This window comes from Conger conger, chromosome 18, assembly GCF_963514075.1.
Source record: "Conger conger chromosome 18, fConCon1.1, whole genome shotgun sequence".
Classification (NCBI taxonomy): Eukaryota; Metazoa; Chordata; class Actinopteri; order Anguilliformes; family Congridae; genus Conger; species Conger conger.
This window is the reverse complement of record NC_083777.1, coordinates 17112742-17135496: the sequence shown is the minus strand read 5'-3', so window position 1 is coordinate 17135496 and position 22755 is coordinate 17112742. Positions and strand designations below refer to the sequence as shown.

General features: G+C 49.3%; 1 protein-coding gene across 1 annotated transcript in view; it reads left to right on the top strand.

Moving 5' to 3' along the window:
* LOC133118394 (attractin-like protein 1) overlaps positions 1 to 22755 on the top strand; it is a 199240-nt gene that overhangs the window by 130851 nt on the left and 45634 nt on the right. The window contains exon 28 of the mRNA XM_061228372.1: positions 21772 to 21885. Coding sequence (XP_061084356.1) covers positions 21772 to 21885 — 114 coding nt within the window. The remainder of the gene's footprint in view (positions 1 to 21771; positions 21886 to 22755) is intronic.

Genomic DNA, 22755 nt, shown 5'->3' with positions numbered 1-22755 from the left:
ATGAGCCACAACTTTTGCTATTAAAAATGTTCTGCGCGTTCTGTGCTATTAATAAAACGGTTGTTGTTGGGTTTTTTTATGTTTTTGTTGTCATGCAGAATGTCGTGTCAAAACTAAATATATTTTTGAATTATTATAGAATAAAGTTCCATAGACCCAAACAGTCGGATTCAAGATTCAATGTTTAGCATATAAACTAGGTATACATAATAGTATAGTGCACAACAGTAATAATGGTGCACTATGGTAAAACTAGATTGTTACAGTTTTAAAATATAAAGATTCTGTCCTTGTATCAGCTTGATCTCAGTGGAGTTTGCTCATTGGATGAAAAAGGCAGAGCTCCAGCAGGTTCATTTTCCTGGGTGGGCGGGGTTAGCCAAACTCATCTCTAAGTCAGACTCCTGATTTGGCTGTTGGCCCCCGCTGGCCCCTACTCACCCCGCTGGCCCCTACTCTCCCTGCTGGCCCCTGTTCTCCCTGCTGGCCCCTGTTCTCCCTGCTGGCCCCTGTTCTCCCTGCTGGCCCCTACTCACCCTGCTGCCCCCCGTTGGCTCCCCCGTTGGCTCCCCCGTTGGCTCCCCCATTGGCTCCCGCTGGCCCCTGCTCTCCCTGCTGGCCACGCTGGCCCCTGCTCACCCCGCTGGCCCCTGCTCACCCCGCTGGCCCCTGCTCACCCCGCTGGCCCCTACTCACCCCGCTGGCCCCTGTTCTCCCCGCTGGCCCCTACTCACCCCGCTGGCCCCTGTTCTCCCTGCTGGCCCCTGTTCTCCCTGCTGGCCCCTGCTCACCCCGCTGGCCCCTGTTCTCCCCGCTGGCCCCTGTTCTCCCTGCTGGCCTCACTGGCCCCTGCTCACAACGGCAACAGCTGGAGAGGCACGATTGCGCTTTCTAATGACAGCAGTAAGCAGGAGGATGAGGTGGGGCTGCTACAGAATCGGATGCAGCGCTCCCCCCTCATCCCCGTAGAGATGAAGATTGCTCTGCTGTCCTTCACACAAGCAGCTGTGAGTCCAGTACAGCGAGGCTCTCCAACACTCAAATAAAATAAACCCAGCTGCTTTCCCCTCAGTTCTCCATGGGTAGCACCCCACTATATGACTGTGTGAATGTTACAGTACCCGCAGGCAGAGAGCGCACATCCTGCCTGACTCCAGATCAGTCTCGCCAGTCCTACTGCACGTCCCTCTGCCTCAGGCCCCGCCATCAAACAAAGTCGACAGCGTTACTTCAGATGGACCATGCAAATCCATCGCTGACCTCCTTAAGACGGGCCATAGAGCCGGGTCCAGGGTGTCTCATCTCTCTCCTTTAAATTAAAAAATGATAATAATAATAATAATAGTGATGTGGGGAAAGGCTTGAGCACTGTTGCAGAGGTTGCGTCCACTTGGACATGCAGCGGCGTGAATCACGGATTGTCTTCTGTGACTTATTGGTGTCAGCTCCCAGTTTACGGCCACCTGAGGGAAACTTGAATGAAATCACTAAGCATTTCCCTGCGCCTGCCATTAGCAGGCTGAGCTACATTAGCCGTGTGCATTGTCTTTGCTCTTTGTGGGGATGTACACATCGAGGAAGACGAACGACGGCCCTGTGCGCACTTTTAATCGAATGCCCATGTCTGCTGTTGTTTTAATTACGTCTGGCCTAATGATGCTGAGAGACAAACTTTTCCCATTTGTTCGATATTAAACGCTGTTGCTGTTGATGAGAACATTTAGAACAGTTAGGGTGTCAGGATGGATGTGTTCAGCACATGCGTTCCTGGTTCTGCGACTGTGAAGTTGCGCAGGGCAGAATGATTAATGCTACTGGTCGTTTTGTGGTATGTTGCAGCAGGTTTCTTCTGTGGAATGTTGCAATAGACTCTAGAGTGTTGCAGCATGTTTTTCTGCACAATGATGCACCAGTTACAAATGTAATTGGAAGATTATTCGCGTGCTTTGTTATTTTCACTGAAATATATCGCAGGTTTTTCTTTTGTGCTGAAATTGTGTGAGTGTGCATGCGTGTGTCACTTACTTATGTGTAACGGTGCCCTTGCCGTGATTTGTGATATTTGCGTTCCCGCGACAGGGGGATTGGGGGCAGCTGGATTTGAGAGTGACAGATGTCAATCTGTGGGTGTTGGGGCGTGGGGTGCTGGTTGGCTGGGCCAGGCTGTGTGGCTGCTATCGACAGTCCAGCTCCATGAGCGATGCGCAGTGCAGCCCCCTGTCTTATCGACCTGCCTGATGTAGGTGGATGGGCCCGTAAAAAATGTGTTTCTCACCGAGGGGATATTTCAAGAGGAGGCTGCAATGATTAACTGTGCCGAGCTGCGAGACACTCCATCGAAAAAGTACATATTACAGAAAGCATCAATATATATCCTATTACAATACATCCCATGGTCTTAAATACAAAAAAGAAGCATAAAACAGACCCTCCCTCCCTCCCTCCCTCCCTCCCGCTGAGAGACACCGGGGTAAGGCAGCGTATCGTCAGTTCAGACTGGAAAGAATAGCAGCCATTTTAGTCGACAGTATTTCCACATTCCATCTTTGACAGGCCTTCTTTACAAACGTCTCGCCAAGTTAGGAGAAAACTTGTTTTACTACTGAAGAAAAGTGTCTGTCGTGAAATTGCTTTGACCTTTTCCTGCCGTCGGAAGGGTGAGGAAACCCATTTTCCTCGACGTACAGATGCACATCTCAATGCTTATCTCTCCCTGCCGTGGCCGTGCGGCTTATTAAATGGTAAATGGGCTGGATTTGTATAGCGCTTTTATCCAAAGCGCTTTACAGTTGATGCCCCTCATTCACACATGCGCACACACACACACACGCACACACACACACACACACACGCACACACACTCCGGCATCTGGCAGGCATGCAAGGTACTATACCAATCAGCGCCTGGTGTCGACTCTTCGACACGCCCAGGGCGGGGGATCGAACAAGCAACCTTCTGACTGCGAGACGACCGTTCTTGCCTCCGGAGCTGATGTTGCCCCACACATCGGCGAAGCGCGCACACACACGCAGTCGCACACGCAGTCACACACACTCACACGCACACGCACATACACTCCACATGGACACACACGTGTGCGTGCACACACACACACACACACACACACACACACACACACACAGAGCTCATATTGCAGCATGTACACGGGCTAACAGAGCCAGTTGGAGCTATCTGAACCACTGTGGCTTTAATAAGCAATTTGGGCTGGGGCACACTGGCAGTGTGTCCAGTTTGAGAGAGGTAGAGGGGGCCGGAGGCTAACTCCCCCCGTGTGATCAATGCTATTATACCCTACACTGCCAGACTGAATGAGCCTAGCTCCTGCCACTCCACTGGAGGGGTCTTCATTTGTTCAGTAGAGTGGCCCTTATAGTCCTGTTTTTTATTTACAAATTCTATTATCCTATTTTTATGTGTACAGATTAACCTTTGACATTGAAGGCTCAGCCCGGCAATCCAATCAATCATATTTTACATCATTACACCAAAATAGAAACAGAAAACGCAAATGGCTGATTGCTCTAAGTGTTGTCTTAGAGTGGACATGTATGAGGGTTAAGTTGCCCGAAGTGACCTTGTGAAAACTTAACGGGTTTTCTCCCGCAATCAATTTGCGGAGGGTCTTAATGAACTTGTCTCAAGAAATAACTGCGATCAATAACACGCTTAGCGCAAAGTGTATATTTAGTTACATTTTTTTTAGAGGCAATCACCGTGATGGTCATCATCATTATCGCTATGACGTTCCGTATTGTCATGGTTACTGTTGCCTCTTGGCATTCTACGGGCACCAGTGTGGGGTTCAGTTCTCTGTGGGTGAGATTAAAGCCATGCGATAATTGATGCTGTAGAAAACAGTTCCTCCTGTCAGTGGAAGGGGTGGGGAGGGGAGGGGGGGGGGGGGGTGTGAGGGGGGTAATTGAGATGTTAACCTCATCTCAGCATTAAGGGGTTGTGTCACAACCTGTAATCAGGCTCAGCCTACTCTATGTGGGTGTCTTCTAATCCACCCTGTCATATCTCTCTCTCGCGCTCTCTCTCCCTCCCTCCTTCTGCTGCTTCCCCCTACTGTTTTCTTTGTCTCTCTGAGAGAATATTCCTCTTTAGTTTCATCATATCAAACATGAAAATAACAATTTGTGGAAAAGCACAGTTGAGTAATAACATTCGTGGTAATGATAACAGCAGATTTAATTTGGCAATGAAGCGATACCCGGTTCTGTGAATTCGCTTTCCAAGGCTGAACTTTTTATTGGCAGTTTATTTCTTTGAGCTGGGAAGGTGTCATTGAAAGGTTGTAAAATGGGCATCCCTTTGTTTGGTAAGAGAAAGTTTATCTTTGACTTTTGACACGTTCGGTCTTAGCCAGCAGTGTTCAGGGTTGTGTAAGAGAGAGAGATGGAGTCAGCATCCCTGAACAGTCGTTGGGGCCATTTTCTGGTTCAAGACCTGGAAATGTTCCTTGTGGATATTGGTGTGAACGGAGCTGTAACATTAGCGCTGGGCAGGACAGGACAGATCTTGTTTTGTGAACGGGGGAAGAGACTGGATTTCCGGAACCGTTAATACGCCGATGATGGGTGTGTGAAAGCGTCTGTACCTCTCCCCTCTGAGAGACACTTCTGCCTTCTCTGTGAAGGCCGGGACTCTTTGTGCCAGTCTAACACCTCTGCATTGTGTTTCTCACAGCCAGCGGGATCTTGGCAAGCCTGTTTAACGGCCCCATCATGTTTGGCGGCCGGATTACAATTAAAGTTTGTTTTGTTCAAGATGCGCGTGAGGGGTTGCCTCCCTCTCCCTCAGTCTCTCTGATGGATATCAAATTAAGATAATACATTGCGAATGACAAATAATAGTAAAAAAAGAAGGCGATTGAGCTGATGAAAATCACTGTTTTCCTCAAAAGGAAGATGAAGGTCTCGACTTCTGAAGGCGGCAGCATCATGTGACCTCCCTTAATGAGGCGTTTCGACCACCAGCAAACCCCATCGACCCATATTTCTCTTCCCACGGTCAGAGCAATGTGTGGCTAGCAGGTGTGAGGAAATGCATCGTTATTATTATCTGATTGAAGCTGCTTGGAAGTTCAGATGGAGGCCCCTTGTGGATGGACATCTTCGATGGATATTCTAATTACTGTCCAGTGCTGTTCTTCACCTCCACATTGTCCTGCACTCAGCTGATGAACTACAGTAAACAAGAGTGTGTGTGTGTGGCGGTGTGCGTATTAGACTGTATTTTCTAATTGTACTGTGTGCTGTATGTGTTCGGGTGTATGTGTCTTTGAGGTAACCTGTGTATTTTCAAGTGGACCGTGTTTGGCGTACTGTATATATGTGTAACAGAGACTGTTTGTCTGTGTTTGTGTGTTTGTGTGTGCGCGCTCGAGAGTTGATATTCAGGAGGTGTTGAAAGGGCTTCCTCGCTGCTATCTCCCTCCCTCAGCCAGCTGTCTGCTCTATACTCTTAATGTAAACACCGGTCAGAGATTCACCCCCTCTGCACCTAATGTCATTTAGCCGGGAAGCCGCACCATCTGTTTTAATCCGCCACGGAGCAGAGCTGCACGGAGGAAGGGTCACTGGATGCGGGAGAACAGCCAGCGAGAAGGTGGAGGCCGCTTACAGGCATTCCACAACAGCTTCTGAAATGAAATTAGAAATGAGCAGGTGGCACGCAGCCAGGGTGGCGCGGGCGAGGCGCGGCGTGCGGAGGAGTCTCTGGGTTTGTTTGTGTTGTGCAGTTAGAGGGGGAGATGGCTGGCCCCCTGTGGGAGGTATACAGATAAACTCAAGTGCTCTGAAAAGACCTTCAAACGGAGGCAAGCTGTTGAACAGCAGCACTGCTGTTCGCATGCGCACACACACACACACACACACACACACACACACACACTCACACTTAAAATGTATTCAGGGACATTTTCTTTCCTTCTCTCTCTCCCACACTCGCATACACCCACTGTCACAGTTTTTATTTTTATTTATTTTATTTTATTTTTTTCCCCCTCCTCTCTCCCCTCTCTTCTTCACACACAACATACACAGGTCTGTATCTTACACGCGCGTGCGCACACACGCACTTTGAACACCCGGTTCCTCTGTTTGAGTTCTCTGTTCAAGGCAGGATGTGAACATGGCCCAGCATCAGTTCCCGATCGGCTCTGACCCAGACAGATGCCCAGCATGCAGCAGTTAGCCGCCCCCGGCCCAGAACAGCCACAGTACTGTTCCTCTATTAGGTTAAAGAGAGGAAGACGCATGGCCTAGCTCAGCCTCCCTGACGGGTGACCTGTCTCCCCCCCCCATGTCCCCTCCCTGGCCCGCCTGCATCTCCTGGCCCCCTCTCCCAGACTGGCCAACGTCACATGACCGGAGAGGGAGCAAAACAAACACGGGTGTCTCCGCTCTGCCAGCTGTCCCACAATCCCCCTCTCTCCAGCTCCGCAAGTTCGGCTCAGACACGGGAGCAGCCGGTGAAGAATAAAGAAAGGGAGATGTGCGGTCCTCCGACAGTCTGAGTTAGCCCCTTTGCTCAAGCTACTCTGCTCCTATTCTGTGTGAGACCGTGAACACTGAGGGCTGACGGACACCCAGTGTGAAGGGGGAAATGTTCAGTTTACCTGAAATGAATCATTACAGTCTTGACAGTGGTACAATTTGCTACATTTGAAACTGTGCATATGTTTGTGTCTTGGATTTTGTGCAAGCATTTGCGTGCAAGCAAATGTGTTTGTGTACTGTATGTGTGTGTATGCACTGTGTATTTGTGTGTGCTTATTTGTGTGTGTGTATATGCATATTTTTTTTGGGCAGCTGTGTGAGATAGTCATGTTGCGCCCCCCATTAACAGGCAGGATTTAATGGTGCTGAATATTAATGCGGGTGTTAAGGGTGGATCTTCCATCATCCTCTCCTGATTAGCAAACCGCTTCATTGCTTTCCTCAGCAGGAGTGGAGTCTCACTTTGGCTTCACAGTGAGGTTCTGCTCTCTGTGGGGTCTCTCTGTTGGAGTGGAGTCTCCGTGCAATCTCTCTGTGCGAGTGTAGTCTCAGTGCAGTCTCTCTGTGGGAGTGGAGTCTCAGTGCAGTCTCTGTGGGAGTGTAGTCTCAGTGAGGTCTCTGTGGGAGTGTGGTCTCAGTGTGGTCTCTCTGCGGGAGTGTAGTCTCAGTGAGGTCTCTGTGGGAGTGTGGTCTCAGTGTGGTCTCTCTGCGGGAGTGTAGTCTCAGTGTGGTCTCTGTGGGAGTGTGGTCTCCGTGTGGTCTCTGCGGGAGTGTAGTCTCAGTGTGGTCTCTCTGCGGGAGTGTAGTCTCAGTGTGGTCTCTGTGGGAGTGTGGTCCCAGTGTGGTCTCTCTGTGGGAATGTGGTCTCAGTGGGGTCTCTCTGTGGGAGTGTGGTCTCAGTGTGGTCTCTCTGCGGGAGTGTGTCTCAGGGTGGTCTCTCTGTGCAGTGACATCGTGAAGTCAGTCATGCTCCCCACTGCTGGACTCCACTCAGAGCACTCCTCAGGAGGTGAGCTTTCGAGAGGCCACACTCCAGTCCTCATCCTCCCAACTTCTGATGCGTGGTCGAGTGCTGCCTCTCCTGCAGAGAGCACTGTCTCACAATAGCTCTCACTGCCATCTGTTCTCCGAGCTCGCTGCCTGTTAGTTTACACTTCCAAGTTCAAGATTTACCAAATTTTAGTCTACTTTCTGTTTGTTTTCTGTGGAGAGGAATGTGCATAAATAAACTTTTTGTTTCTATTTGTTTCAGAGCCTGGCTAGTATTCAGCTCACATTTTGGTCTTTTTGTAGCATAAAGCTTACACGAAAACACTTCTATTTTACTGCCTCTCAGTCCTGAATGGTCCACGGATGCCCTTCTTCTGGTTTTGTTTTGTCGTCTGGAGTATGTGGGGTTATTTACCTGGTTGAGTGCTTGAGGTAATAAGTGATATGTGAGATGGTGGAGTCATGGTGATCTGTATTTTTAGTCCAAACGAGAAAAGACAAGCGGCGACCTCATTACTCAGTGCAGGGCAGCACCGGATATGTAACCTCTCTTAAACGAAACCGTTAGCTGTGACCGCGAAACTCTAGCAGCATTACTGACGCGCTACTGCACAAAAACGGCTGGACTGGTGCTCTCCGGCGTCTGCTGAATACGGTTCGCACACTAATCACCGGCGCGAGGGCGGACTGCGATCGGACACCAATTTCAGCAATAATCTTCTAATAGAGTCCGACTGTGCAGTGCACTTACAGCTCTATGCCTCTCCGTCTCATACTGGGCTTATTTTAAGGTCAGTCTGTGAAACTAATGGGTCCTCACCATTGCTTTTGATTAAAATCACTCCATTAGCAGCAGAAGTCAAAAACCCTCTGCATTTGTTCTCGTCGGAGAGCGAGTGAGTGAGTGAGAGAGATGGATGGAGAGTTGGGGAGACGTTAAAGTAAGAGATGGTTGGATTGAGATAAAAATCTGGAGCGATGGATTGAGCGGAGTGGAGAGATTACATTGTCATCATCATTAGCATCACTCAAAACATAAAAATGCAGCAAATCAAACATTACCTTATACTGGAGAAACGTGTAGTCTGTAAGCAATTGGACAGTGACACCATTTTAGTTGTTTTGGCTCCATATTCCATTACATTGGATCTGAAATTAAACTATGAAGTGCTGACCGTCAGCTTGTATGTGTTTACAGCCATGTGATCTGGAAAGACAAAGTTGTGGAGAAAGAAAGCAACCCCCCTCATCTGTGAAACATGGTGGAGGTAGTGTTCTGGCTTGAGCATATGTATATGGCTGCCCATGGACCTGCCTCACTTGTCTTTATTGATGATTTGACTGCTGACAGCAGCAGCAGTGTCAATTTGAAGTCTATACCCCCCAACCCCCGAAATAATCAGGACCTGAAGATGGCTGCAATACAGGCCTGGCAGAGCATCACCAGGGAAGATACTCACAGTCTTCAGTGAGTCATTGATTGTGACGGATTTGCATCTAATTACAGAATATGAAGACTTAATTTAAGATTGTTAAATTTGTGCCCCAAAATTGGGGGACTTTGTATGAAACATGGCTCAAATTCCTGGATCACTGGATATGGATGTAGATATCCTTAAATTGCAAAATCACAGTCTGTACATTAACCTCATATTCATGGTTTAATTTCCGATCCAATGAGATGGTCTATCGAACCGAGAACACAAAGCCGTATGTCTCCGCAATACTTCCAGACTGTTCTATATGTATGTTGCTGGTTCATAGATTTTTCTGATCATTTTCAGTCAAGTCCCTAACAAACCCAGTCCGTTTTTGACTGACTGCCATGTGTCAGTCTTGCCGGTGTGGACATTTACAAAGAGGAGGTTGCTTGTTTAGGAAATTCCCAGAAGCCCTGTCAGCCTGCTATACTGTTTCAAGTACAGTAGGTCAGAGGTCAGAGCGCTCAAGCCTTTAGATGTGATAATTCATCACCAGGGATAATTGTGACCTTGGGTGTCGCTGGCTTCTGTCACATCAGCTGAATTGAATAACGGGAGAAATGAAAGTGAAACGACTAAAATCCCTCTCGCCGAAAGGTCTTCAGATTATTCCCTAGTGATCTTCCTCGTGTTCTCTCACTCTCCCCACTTCCTGCTCTTAGGTCTGCCTTTAATTTCCTGTGTCTCCCTTCCTCTGTCTGCATCCATCCGCCTATCTCTCTCTGCTAGCTTGGTGGAGGGCTGCACTCCAGTGCACCTCAGGTTCCCTACTGCACACCTACTGTATCCCAGCCCTTTTCCTCCTGCACCAAGCACCACTCAACCATGATCAGCTGTCTGAATGCATGGTCATTAGGATCAGAACGCCAAGATCTGGTCACATTATCCTGCAACGGAATACCTCTTCTTATACATCCAAACCTCCCCCCTCCCCACCAGATGCGCTAATTGAACATGCGCGTTTTCGGCGGGTTGTTATTTACCAGCGCACTGTCACGGATCAGGTGACGGGGACGTGGCGCGCGCCTGTCCGAGGCTTAACGAAACCCTCCTTCCTCCCCGGATTAATTAGCCGCTCTCTCTCTCTCCGGCTACCAGCTGACGCGCCGCCTCCCCTCCTCCAGCGACGGGGCTGTGGCGGTCGGCGCTGTTCTGGGATCAGCGTGCGGCTCGGCGGAGCGCCGGGGCCCCTCCCGCGCGCTGTACCGCCGGCAGCGGACCGAGGCTCAGCCGAATGCTTAAGGCTCCTCGCTCATTAGGATTAGGTAGAGCTTTTCGGCCTAATTATGAAGCGCACTTAAAGACTGAAGGATGTTCCGTCCTCTGTTCCTCTTAATTATTCCTCAAGAGCTTTTTGCGCTCGCTGAATGGTTTGCTTTAAAGGAGGCATGCCCGATGATGGCTTTTGGGAGAGGAGCGAGTGTTTTTGCTCATTACTCCTTCCTTTATAAACCAGCGCTTCCTGCTCTAGGAAACTCGAGTGGGTCTCCGCGGACGCTGTTACCGCGGTTACAGTGGACTGTGTTCATGCCAAACCAGTTGGTGGACTGCACTCCCGCTGTAGCGGTTTGCGCGGACTGTGCATATGGCTGTCTTGAGCCAAGCTGTGATGAAACAATAACAACATCGCGTACTGGCAAATATTCTCCCCGCAGTATGTTCACTGTAATTTAGCTGTGTTCGAAAGCAGTAATTCTGCGATATGTCTGAGGAAAGTTCTCCTCAAATGCACATTATTGTGCTTCGACGAGCCGCTGATTGCTGAAATAAGTAACGTCAGCTGTGTAGGTGTTCTCATCATTGTAATTTGATATTTGCTCAGTGGTTTCACGCACCACACGAGAGAGAGAGAGTGCAGAAGAGAGAGCGATGGAATGAGAGAGAGAGAGCACGATAGATCGGGTCTGATCAGCAAGGAGTATGAGGTGTTGTCGATAGTGTTGTCTGACCCGCTTTTAATTGGTTTCAACCCTTTGATGCCTCAAAACCGAGGCGTTTCGATGCCGCTGCATGTTCATCAAAGTGGTATGATCAGTGACTGGGCTTTGGACGCCGTTCCTGATCCGCCCCGCCTCTGCGGCCTGCCGTTCAGACATGAAAGGCCGCTGTCATCGTCATTGATAGTCATTAGCGATCAATACTCATGTCTCCTCACTGAAGAAATGAATAGCTCACCAAGTGATAACTGAGCATTTAGTAGGGATAATTGAGTGTCGCCCTCTAGGGCAATGTCTCTTGCGTCCTGTAAAAAAAGCAGAGGCCATGACATGGGTCATGTCGACAAAATATAAAGGAAAACAATAATATTTATCTGTATGTCCTTAGCATTCCATTGGTATTTACACCTGTCTAACACTGTCCTCTGCATTGCTCTAGTTACATTGTACATGCAGTTGTTTTGATGTGTTAAAACGCTAAAAGAGTTATGTTTTTCTTCAGTTTAATTTGGGAATTCATCGCGTCCTCGGCTCAGAAAGTTTGAGAACTGCTGAGTAGTAGAACATTTCCGTTGTGGTCTGTATGTAATGGTCTTCAGTCTATTTGGCTGTCCTGTGTGAGCCTGAGTGAAATTTGGATGAGATCTCCTGCACTTCGAAGTGCAGACTGGCCCATAGGAGACCCGCAGAGCTGTCCGCTCGGAAAAACCGAGGACCATTACAGCAGGAACGCGCCACGGCCGAACCGGCCAAACCAGAGTGGACGGGTGCATTATGGGAAGATCATTAGAGGGTGCAATTAAGATTACATGCAACAAGGAGCTGCGCTAACTGAAATCGATCACACCTTGGGTTACAGTAGGACACTTCTAGGAGGAGTTACAGAGTCGGCGTGGGGAAAACATTAAGAAGTGGCGTACGTGTCAGGAGGATTTTGCCGCCAGTTATCCTACGGCGGTAGGAGACGGATAAACCATACTATTGTGAAGATGAATGTAATTCATATGTAATTCATAGCAGGCAGTGAAACGGGAAGGAATTATTTTCATTTCTGTTGTGATGGGACAGAATTACGTTTCCCTAATTGTTGCCGGAAGCATTTGCCTTTATTCCTCGTTTGTGTCACAGGGACTCTGTCTGGCGCCGTGTGCGAGGGTCCTTCACGGCGGTGTTAATCTGCCCTCTCACTCCTCCACAATCCCGCTAAAACAAGGAATCGGGACGTGTTCTGTCATCAAAGGCCTGAGGGACGCCTCTGAAACCCTGATGGGTCTGAGCCTCATTATTTCCGTGTTTGACGGCGGGGCCAGGGTAGCAGGGCCCCCCCCCGCTCCGTCTGCACGCTCCTCGCCCCCGCCGCATAACCCAACACGGCGCCACACCGCGGAGCGGGCCCGGCCTCCGCGTCTCCCTGCGAGCCCCCGCCCGGGCCGAAACCAATCACAGTTTAATTGGCTGTGCTAACGACCGGAGGCCGGGCTCCAGGATGTTCGTTTATTTTCGCGTTAATGAGCCCGCCAAGAACCGTAATTGTTTCGCCGCTTCGGCTGTTCTCACCGCCGGTCGAAGACGCGGCGGCCGCCGCAATCAGACGGGCTGTCCGGTTACACCTTTACCGCCGCTCTGTTTGACTTTCACATCAACAGCCCCTCCCCTCCGGGCAGGCTAGCGGTGGACTGGGACCTCACCTTCCAGCGAAGCTTTGAGATTAGTATTGATTGAGGATTGATTCCAAAGCCGCCTTGTTAAAAAGATGTTAAAATAGGAGCAGGGAGCTGTTTCATTTCTGCTGATTCATATTTTACGCTCGCTCCGGTCCTGGTGGGTTGATGTGCTAGGCTTATATCTTTTAATTGGACTCGGGTCTTTGCCTCTGTGGAATAACAGTGCTGGCTCTGACTTTGCAGTTGGCACTGGCTCTGCTTTGCCCTGTGCTGTGGATGAAATGAGGTGTTGGGTAAGGCCAACTCCAGCCGATGGGTCATTTAACTCGCGTGGCACTGCGTTGCCACTGGAGACCAGACGCTCTGCGCTCTGAAAAGTTACTTTGAGCAGACGGTGTCCGGCTTGGCCTCGAAGTCTTCTTGTTCATTAGCTCTTCCCAAACTGTGGGTCATGAGGTTGGTGAGAAGCCTTGCATATTGTGCCAACATTACATTTACATTTACATTTACATTGGTCTGATTTAATGGCACACTGTTTGCATTATTTGTGCGAGTTTCCCTGAGTGTGCTGCTGTTGTTGTTGTTGTTGTTGTAAGCTTATATGCTCTAATTCCCTACTTGAGTAATGGGCGGGGCGCTGAAAATATAATTGCTGGCTATGTGGGTCCGTTGCACGGAGCCTTTGGGTTGCTCTAGGGGTCTGACCTGGACTATTTTGTGTCCCTCTGCTGTTCTGTTGAGCGTAGTAACGATTTCCATGAGGAGGTTAGCGCAGGCGTTGGACAGACTCGTCTCTCTCTGCGTCACTTGATCTAATTACATCGCGCCGCTGTCACTGCGGTTCAGGCCTGTTCGGATAGCGTGACGCATGACAGGGCATTTACCCGCGATCAACCTCTGTCACTTCAGGCGTCGTTTCCCATCAGCCCCTGAGCCCTCGGTGCAGACACCTGGCGCGGAGGCTGGTAATTGATCTGGACGTGATGCCATTTTGGGGGGGATTCGCTCTGGTGGGGGAGTCGGGGGGTGACCGTGACGGGGTAACAGATCCGGTGGCGACAGCGCTGGTTCGCGGGTTTTAATTGACTTCAGCCCGAAAGGTCACATCCAGGCGACCAGCTGAATAAACGTTAACAGGGGGTCAGGGATCGGCCTTATAATAGCATTAATGCTGACTCGGGGGCACATTAGGAAACGATTAGTGTCCGTGTCCCAGAGACCTGCTGAAAGAGGAGGGCGGAGCCAGGAACGAGAGATTGAGCCGGAGTGGTTTGTGGGAATGGCCTGTGGTTTGTGTTGCCTGGGAAACGGTGTCACATCTGTGCGAGGCTGTGTCCTCTCCCAGGCTCCTCTGGTGCTGCAGGTGTGCTCGAAGGCTCCTGTTCCACTGCTGTGCGTTCGCTGTGAAGTCTGCCTCTTCCCACGACGCCTAAAACCTTCGCCGAGCCAATGGGAGCCTTTCACGCCTGTGGGAGCCAACGGCTTTCTCGCTTCCAAACCTCAGCTGTCGGAAATCTGCTTTTAATTTTCCTCTCGCGGAGACAGAATACCGATACGTGCGATCAGCAGTCTACACCGCCATCGACCATGGGCTGGCCTCTGTAAACAATCACGGGCGGTGCTTTTTGGCCATCGCCAAAAGGCAGTCCTTGAGCGAAAGCAACAGTCCGCTCCTGCCTCGGGAGTAGCCCCGGCGCCTCGGAGTAGCCTCGTCTCTCCCGCGGTCACGGGGCGTGGCCGCGCGCTCGCCCGCTAACCTGGCCTTGCGTCGGGGCCGTTCTCTCCGGGGCGATCGAGGATGGATTGGGCCTGTCAGGGCCAGAAGATGATGGGGGCTAATTTAATGTGGAAGGATTGATGAACTCTAAATCGTCCCACTTTCCCCTCTCCCCCAGTGGTGTGAACAGCTCCTGATGTATGTGCTCTGTCAGATTACCGCTTAACCCCCACCAGCCATGCGTCGTGGCGCCACGCCGCCCCTCCCCCGCTCCGCTCCCCCCCTCTCTGCAGCCCCCTGCCGTTAGTCTCCGTCAGTGCTCTGGTCTCAGAGGTGCGGCCCCCAGAGCTCGCGTTGTTCCGCTGTAATTGGATCCCGTTTCTCGACGACGCCGTAAGGATCAACATCGGCTCGCTTACTTTCAGAGGGAGCCCAGGTGAACTGCGTTCTGGGAAAGCCAGCTGTGTTTTTATTGACACGACGGCGGTTGAGGAGTCAATTAGCGAGCCGGCCCGAGCAGTCTCTGATTGTGCGGCTTTTGTGGTGCCATCTTAGTGGCTCGGTTCCTTCAGGAGTTAAACACGCACATTATTTGCCGTTTACTCGAGCAGGCTCGGCCCACCTACCACTGTGTGCAGAACAGCCCGTTTTTATCCTGCACAGCACTTCATAAACTCCTGTCGGATCCTGCGGGTAGAAGCACTTACCTGGCCATTTCCGCTCAATTATTATTACATACTTTTCTCATGGAATAGTTTTTTCTTGCTTATTGAATTTGAATGCAGTGGTATCTTCATTTTGAATCAATGTTTTTCTAGATTGAGAGTTCAGGAAAATGGGTCGTGTGCCACTTACTCAAGCACATACACACACAAGTGAGATTGGTTTCCCCTTGTTTGCGTCTCCTTGTTTGATTCTTTTTCCTAGCTGTCACATCTCCCTCATTGTCTCATTGCTCATGCTAAATCCCCCACCTACACAACAATTATTTTGTTGTCATTGCCAGGGATGCATGGAGGTGGAACAATGGATGGTCAGGTTGCAGGTTTGCCAGTATCAATGCCAGCATTAATTTTCTACCTCAGGTTTCACCTGTTTGCATCGCTAACTACCGCAGTGGCCATCCTGAATGTAAATGAAGATGCCAGTCTGTAATGGTTTCTGATTGTGTTTGAAAACTTTTAAGGAGATATGCTGATCAATGCAGTCTGCTAGAGTCCCAGCACAAGCTGCAGTGTTGAATTCGCCAGCCCATATGTGCGCGTTCCTGTGGTGTGTCTGTAGGAAATGCGTGCTGGCTCAGAAATGTGTTTCTCATGGAAATGAGGGCCAGGGTGTCATTTCTCAGTCTTTGCCTCAGATATTTGGGGGTTTCAATTACACAGTGTGGGTGGCTTCTCATTAGCGGAGAGCTGTCAGTCACACACACACCCAGACACACTGCATTGAAACAAACTGTGTGTCATCAGTAAGATTGACATGGGGAGACTGATGGAAGTGACGGGGTTAATACCCACCTACACCACCCCCCCCCCCCCCCCCCATCACCCCCAGAAGATAGCCGGCATAGCGGTCACGCCATCAGAGAGCCAATCATAACAGACGAAAGTATGAACCACTTGATTAAACCATGAAAACCATCTCGGTCCATTTGTTGCCTACAGTCTCCAGAAACCAGCGCATTACCGGCAACCCAACTGGCTGGGGACCACTCAGTCAGTGCAGCCACGCCCAGAGGGAGGCCTCCTAAATGTTTCAAAACCCACAACAAATGTTTCCCCAAACCGCCGAGCTCAGCAGATCTCTGCCATTTAATCAGGAGATGATAAATGATTAATTGAGCAGATGACTGCTTACTGGACCCTTGGGGGAGGAATGGGAATGGACACCCGCTCTATGATATGCATGAGGAGACTCCATGTTGTCGTCTCCCTGAGCGAGGGGCTGTAAGAATCCAGATGTCGGCCTGTCAGCGAGGAAAGGTCGTGTGGGTCCCTCTGTCCTGGGGATTCTAGTCCCTCTCTCCTGGAAATCGTACTCTCTCGATCCTAGGAATCCTAATCCCTCTGCTCAGAGACGCTAGTCCCTCTGCCCTGGAGATTTTAGTCCCTCTGCCCTGGAGATTTTAGTCCCTCTGCCCTGGAGATTTTAGTCCCTCTGCTCAGGAGACCCTAGTCCCTCTGCCTTGGGCAGCTCAGTCTGTCCTCACAGGCCAAGCTCCAGAGATGTGCTCTGTTTCTCCCACTCCACTGCTTTTGCACTCAGCCACAGTCTGACATCTCTGTGAAACCAGCCATGTCTTCTCGCACAACACAAACAGGAGTGTCAGCTGGATTCCTGTTTTTCTGGTGAATTAAGCAGTGTGAGCAGCAAGTGGTGCTTACTGAGCTGTGTCTTCTCTGTGCATGAAAGACAGTGTTTGTTTAACACTACATTTTATCCTCTTTATAACTTTAACATGAACTGTAGCTAGACACTTGCGCTAATGTGCTGTAGTTCTGTCATCTGAGTCATACACCCCACTGAACACAAAGTTTTTTAACATTTAAAATTACACTTTTACGTAAAACACCTACAGGACTGCCTTCTGTGGTTGATATGCATTCAGCTACCTCACAGTCCATTGTAATGGCTGTTGATTTGCTTGAGTATTGATGATTGTAGAGATTGTGCAGATCAAGATTAATCCCTGTGTTTTGTTTTTTTTGTGACAAAAGCCAAGCACACGTCCTGCTCTGAGAAAACATGTCACTGCAGCAGAGTCATGATATTCACAGTTGGCTGTAGAACTATGAAACATGAAATCCTCACATGCTATTTTATGTTCAGAATCCTTAAGATCATTCCAATTCATGAATGACATTGCCTGTGGGGAATGCATGTAGGCTTGCTGAAACACATTACCTGCTGTCATCCAGAGTCACTTGGCAGCTATATTCACGTAAAACACTTTAATGACAAAGACCACTGGACCTGCTGCTGTGGAAGACCTGTACCCCTGAAATGTTATTTCTTAGGGAATACAATGTACAGCAAAACTGGCAAGTAAAATGGGCCACCACTGTCATCTTTTGAACATATGTATTTTTGCCCAAACACAGCCCTTATTCAGTCCTGGGTATGGTTGTCCTCTGCCAGTACGTTGTGTAATGTCCTCTGACCTCCAGTCACATGCCATTTTTAGTACCTGATCTATGTGGAAGCGCAGGGTGATCTGTTCCACCCCCATTAGAGGGTGATTGCAACAATCAGCATTTTTGTGCTTTGTTTTTCTCTGCTCATTTTTGGTCCATCTATGTCCTCTACCTCTTATCTCAACTTCCCCCTTTTCCTCTATTCTTCTCTCTCCAATATCTCTCTCAATGTATGCTTCTCTTTCTCTATCTCTCTCTCTTTCTCACACACACACACACACACACACACACACACACACACACACACACACATAGCTCTGTCACACAGTCTGTGCAGCCTGCTCTCCTTTGCCTGTAATTAGGCCCAGCTCCCCATAATTGCACCAGAGAATATGATAATGAACCAACATATAGAATGCCAGTTCTAGAAAGCATCTCCTTCATGGTCACGTTGCCTATTAAGCTGACAGAACACAGCATCCACATACACACAGAGTTTATTAGTCGTACACTGCCAAAATGAAAATGTGAAATTTAGCCATTTTTGCTGCATGCTGCTTACAAATTCATTCAGAGAAATTCATTAATGTTCTAGCGTATCCAGTGAAATTAATTTCTGAGTCGCTTCTTATAATGGAATAAACATTTGCGTCATGATTAGTTTGTCCTCGCTGCCCTGCCTTGGGATGGTTAGAACAATTTTTCTCAGAAACTTGCAGTCTTAACTGGTAAACATATTTTGGGGTATATGAACACCAACGCAAACCCCGAAAGGCTTGAATCTTCTAAGATTTTTCACTCTTTGTCTGCATGGCTCAGGGAGCGGGCTGAAACTATTCAGGTCAGTTGTGTGCACACAGGGATGGACACATGCACCCACACGTTCACAAGGACCATGGGGGCACACACACAGGGACTGCAGAGTAGGTACAAGCATACTTACATGGACTGCAGGTATACACACAGGCACACACACTTGCGAGGACTGCAGGTATACACACAGGCACACACGCTTCTGGAGACTGCTGGTATATACACAGCCACACACACTTGCAGAGACTGCAGGTATACACACATGCACACACACTTGCAGTGACTGCTGGTATACACACAGGCACACACACTTGCAGTGACTGCTGGTATACACACAGACACACACACTTGCAGTGACTGCTGGTGTACACACAGGCACACACACACTTGCAGTGACTGCTGGTATACACACAGACACACACACTTGCAGTGACTGCTGGTGTACACACAGACACACACACTTGCAGTGACTGCTGGTGTACACACAGGCACACACACACTTGCAGTGACTGCTGGTATACACACAGACACACACACTTGTAGTGACTGCTGGTGTACACACAGGCACACACACACTTGCAGTGTCTGCTGGTATACACACAGACACACACACTTGCAGTGACTGCTGGTGTACACACAGGCACACACATACTTGCTGTGACTGCTGGTGTACACACAGGCACACACACACTTGCAGTGACTGCTGGTGTACACACAGGCACACACACACTTGCGGGGACTGCAGGTATACACACAGGTACACACTCTTGCGGGGACAGCAGTGGGGAGAGTGCCGTAGGAGCTACATGCTGCAGTAAGGAACATAATTGCATCTCCAGTCGTTATATCGATCTACTCTAATACACTCACAAGCCCCTCTGTCCGGGACTGTGCTTTACCCTGGGGAAACGTCTTAATAAACCAATCACAGCTTACACAGGTTTTAATCTTTGGTCATCCTTACAACAGACACATTCACCCCAAACCACACTAGAAAGGTGCTTTATGTTGTTTTGAAATTGTAGTATCGCAGTGTATTACGCATTGTTGTTATGTATTGTATAAGTATATTGTTATATAATGTTCACTGCCATTGGAGAGATTTTCTCTGCTGTATGTTTGAGTTTTATCGGGAGCAGCCTGCATTGTTTTAGTGGGTTTTTCAGAATGGTAGGATATTGTGACTAATTGAAGTAATATCCTGTTTCCAGTTTGGTTGTTGCTGCTTGGTGATTAACAATTAATCATGGTGAGACTACTAGAATGTGTATCAGCGATGAAATATGATTAGTATGCATTCAAGTGGGGGCACCGGGCATTGTGCAATCAACAGCAAATTAATTGGCCCCTCTTGGTATCATAATAATAGGATGGAGATTTGGCCAGACACAATGATCCCTTGTACCCCTGCCCTCCAGAGCCCTCCGTTCTGCTGCTGTCAATGAGGGCATTCCTGTACTCCTTCCAATGAAGTTATTATTGTGTCCTGGGTCTATGTCCCTTTGGAAAGTGTGCAATATGGCCGTTTGATTCCCACTGTTCAGTTCTGATGAGAAATAATGTCATCTCATTGGCAAGATGCTCTTTATTTGGATTAGGTCTGACAACCAGTAGCACCTCGCTATTAACTACCAGTTGTCCTTTTGTTTTGTTTCGGCAAACAAAGGGTGCAAAGACAGAAACTGCTCACTTTAAAAGAAGCCGTATAAAGGTTTTAGAGGGTGCACATAAAGGTTTAAGAGAGGGCAACAGTGTCCAACATGTCTTCCTGAGACAGCCAGGTTTTTATTGCTGTTTTTATTGTCCAGGTGCATTAATCACCTCGCGGCCCCCGGCCGCTGCACCTTGACCGGCTCTCAATGCCTTCATGTCAGCCGGGGGTGGCGTCGGGGGAGGAGGGGGAGATAGAGGTCACCCTAACGCGTCCCGCTCCAGCGCCAGGCCCCGACGACCAAGCGGCCGGTCGTGATTCACCGTCTCTCTCCGGCGGGGCTAGCACAGCTCTGCCTGCCAGAATCAGCACTGCTGTCCCTCCTCTCCTGACATTCAACCGCTGTGCTTTTTGGGAAACGGCTCCTGTTCGCGACCAAAAGAAATTATCATAACAGCAGCAAAGCGATAGCTGATAATCGACAACAACTTTTAATTGGGAAAATTTTTTACTGGACGTGTTTTGGAAAGCACACTTGTCATTTTTGTTTTTATCCAGAGCATACACTGTGTCATGAGGATGGAATTGGTGATGAAATGAAAGGAACATGTTATCCCAGATAAACGCAGCCCATCGAAGGGATTTAGCGTGCGGTGGGACATGGCTTCGGAACCGTGTTCTGCAGTAAAGCCTGCTTACCTCACCTTGAACCAGTAGAGCCCAAAAGGCCTGTGTCAGGATGGATTCGGTTGGGTTTTATTTCATTACAGTAATTTGAGTTTGGCCTCAGCTTGGCTGAATTATTATTTGGCAATTTTAACTGGACTGTTCAACCAAGTTCATTTGCAATCTGTGTGCATATAGTGACATTATCAGCATGGTAGTACTGTGAGTATTTGCTGCATGAGAAGATTGTGTATTTTAACCCAAAGGGGAACTACACTTGTACGAACTGAAAAGACCATTTTCAAGCCAATGTAAGCATAACATCTTTAAATATTAATGAGGAACAATGTTGAATGAATGAGTGTGTGCACAGTTTTGTGTCTTTGGAAGTTCTTCTTTAGTGCTTAGTTTCTAGTTTTTATTATTAGATGGTTTATTAGTTTCATTAAATAAAGGGACAGTGGATGGTGTTAAATCCTTGGTTTGTTGTGCATTGTTCATCGGGTCAGTTTTGAAGAGATGTGGGACACTTGGTTTGGGTTCATTTTGGGGGCAGTTGGATGGAGGTGTGACACCAGCATAGCTCCTTCCTCTGCTGATCTGGGGTTCAGAGAGGCAGAGACAGTTACACTTTATTTTCAGCAATATTTCAGTTTGTGTGCTGTTTGCTGGCTTCGTTCTGTCCTGGGGCTGTCTTCCATCTGCACTGAGTGGGACAGGGCCAGGGTCTTGCTCTCTGCTCAGACCTCTGTCCCATTCCAGGGGTCCCGCTCTGGTTTCGGATGAGGTCATGGACCGCCAGGTGCTGCCAATCATCTGTACCGTGAGAGTTTGGCTTAATCAGAGCTCTGCGCTTTTTCTTTTGCAGACACTGTTGCCTCTCTCTCTCTCTCTCTCTATTTATGTTTGTTTTCCTTGGTGCAGTCTGGAGAGCCTATGATGGTAAGGAGAGCAGGGGGCTTTGTATGGTTGCCATATCCTCATTAACAAAGCTCTCTCTCTCTATCCCTCCCTCCCTCCCTCACTCCCTCCCTCCCTCTCTCTCCCTCCCTCTCTCTCTCTCCCTCCCTCTCTCTCTCTCTCTCTCTCTCGCTGTCTCTCTCTCTGTGTCTCTCTCTCTCTCTCTGTCTCTCTCTCTCTCTGTCTCTCTCTCTCTTTCTCTCTCTCTCTCTCTCTCTCTCACTCTCTCACAGCAACTGATGAGGGAGAGACAGCAGATGGCGAGCCGTCCGTTTGCCTCTGTCGACGTGGCTCTGGAGCTGGGCGGGCACCAGGAGCAGACTGAGCCGTCGCAGGGCCCAGCGGAGGTGGGTACCAGCGATGCCGCGCTTCATTTATTTAACGGCCTTCTCCTGCGTGTTTACATAACCGCTCCAGTTTCCATGGCGACACGGCGCACGGGCCGGGCCACAGGCTCACCTGCGGGGGGCGGAGCCTCCAGTCCCGCGCGGCGAGTGAGCGGCCATGTTTAATTGTGTGAGGAGCTGGGATCCGGCCTCCTTCCAACACCTCTGTGACAGATGGCAGACGCTCATCTTTGTGCTTCTAGGTTGACAACGCAACCACTCCCACCACTCCAAACTCCCCACTCCCACCCCTCCAAACTCCCCACTCCCACCCCTCCCAATCTCCCCCCAATCTCCCCCCAATCTCCCCCCAACCTCCCCCCAACCTCCCCCCAATCTCCCCCCAATCTCCCCCCAATTTCCCCCCAATCTCCCCCCAATCTCCCCCCAATCTCCCCACAATCTCCCCACAATCCCTCCCCACAATCCCCAGCACTGCTGTCAGTCTCAAAGCTACGATGTTTAATGGTGTGAACAGTGCTGGGCTGGTGCCCCATTCCAACACAGGTGATGACCGGCCCTCTTCTTTGTGCTTCCAGGATGACAACACCCCCCTCCCTCTCCCCCAATCTCCCCACACCCCCCCCCCCCCTCTCCCCAGTATGAAATCCCACAGCTGGGATGTGAAGTCGAAATCACAACCTCTTATTAAAAAATGATTTCATACAGAGTTTTCAAAAATATTAACTTTCAGTTCGGCTCTCATGTCTGTCTGACCCAATGAACGTTCTCCTTGGAGAAAATCCTGTTTCATTCAGCTTCTCTCTGGAACAAGAGATTTATTTCCGCCAGAGCAAATCTCTCCAACAGCTGTCATTGAGTTTAAAAACC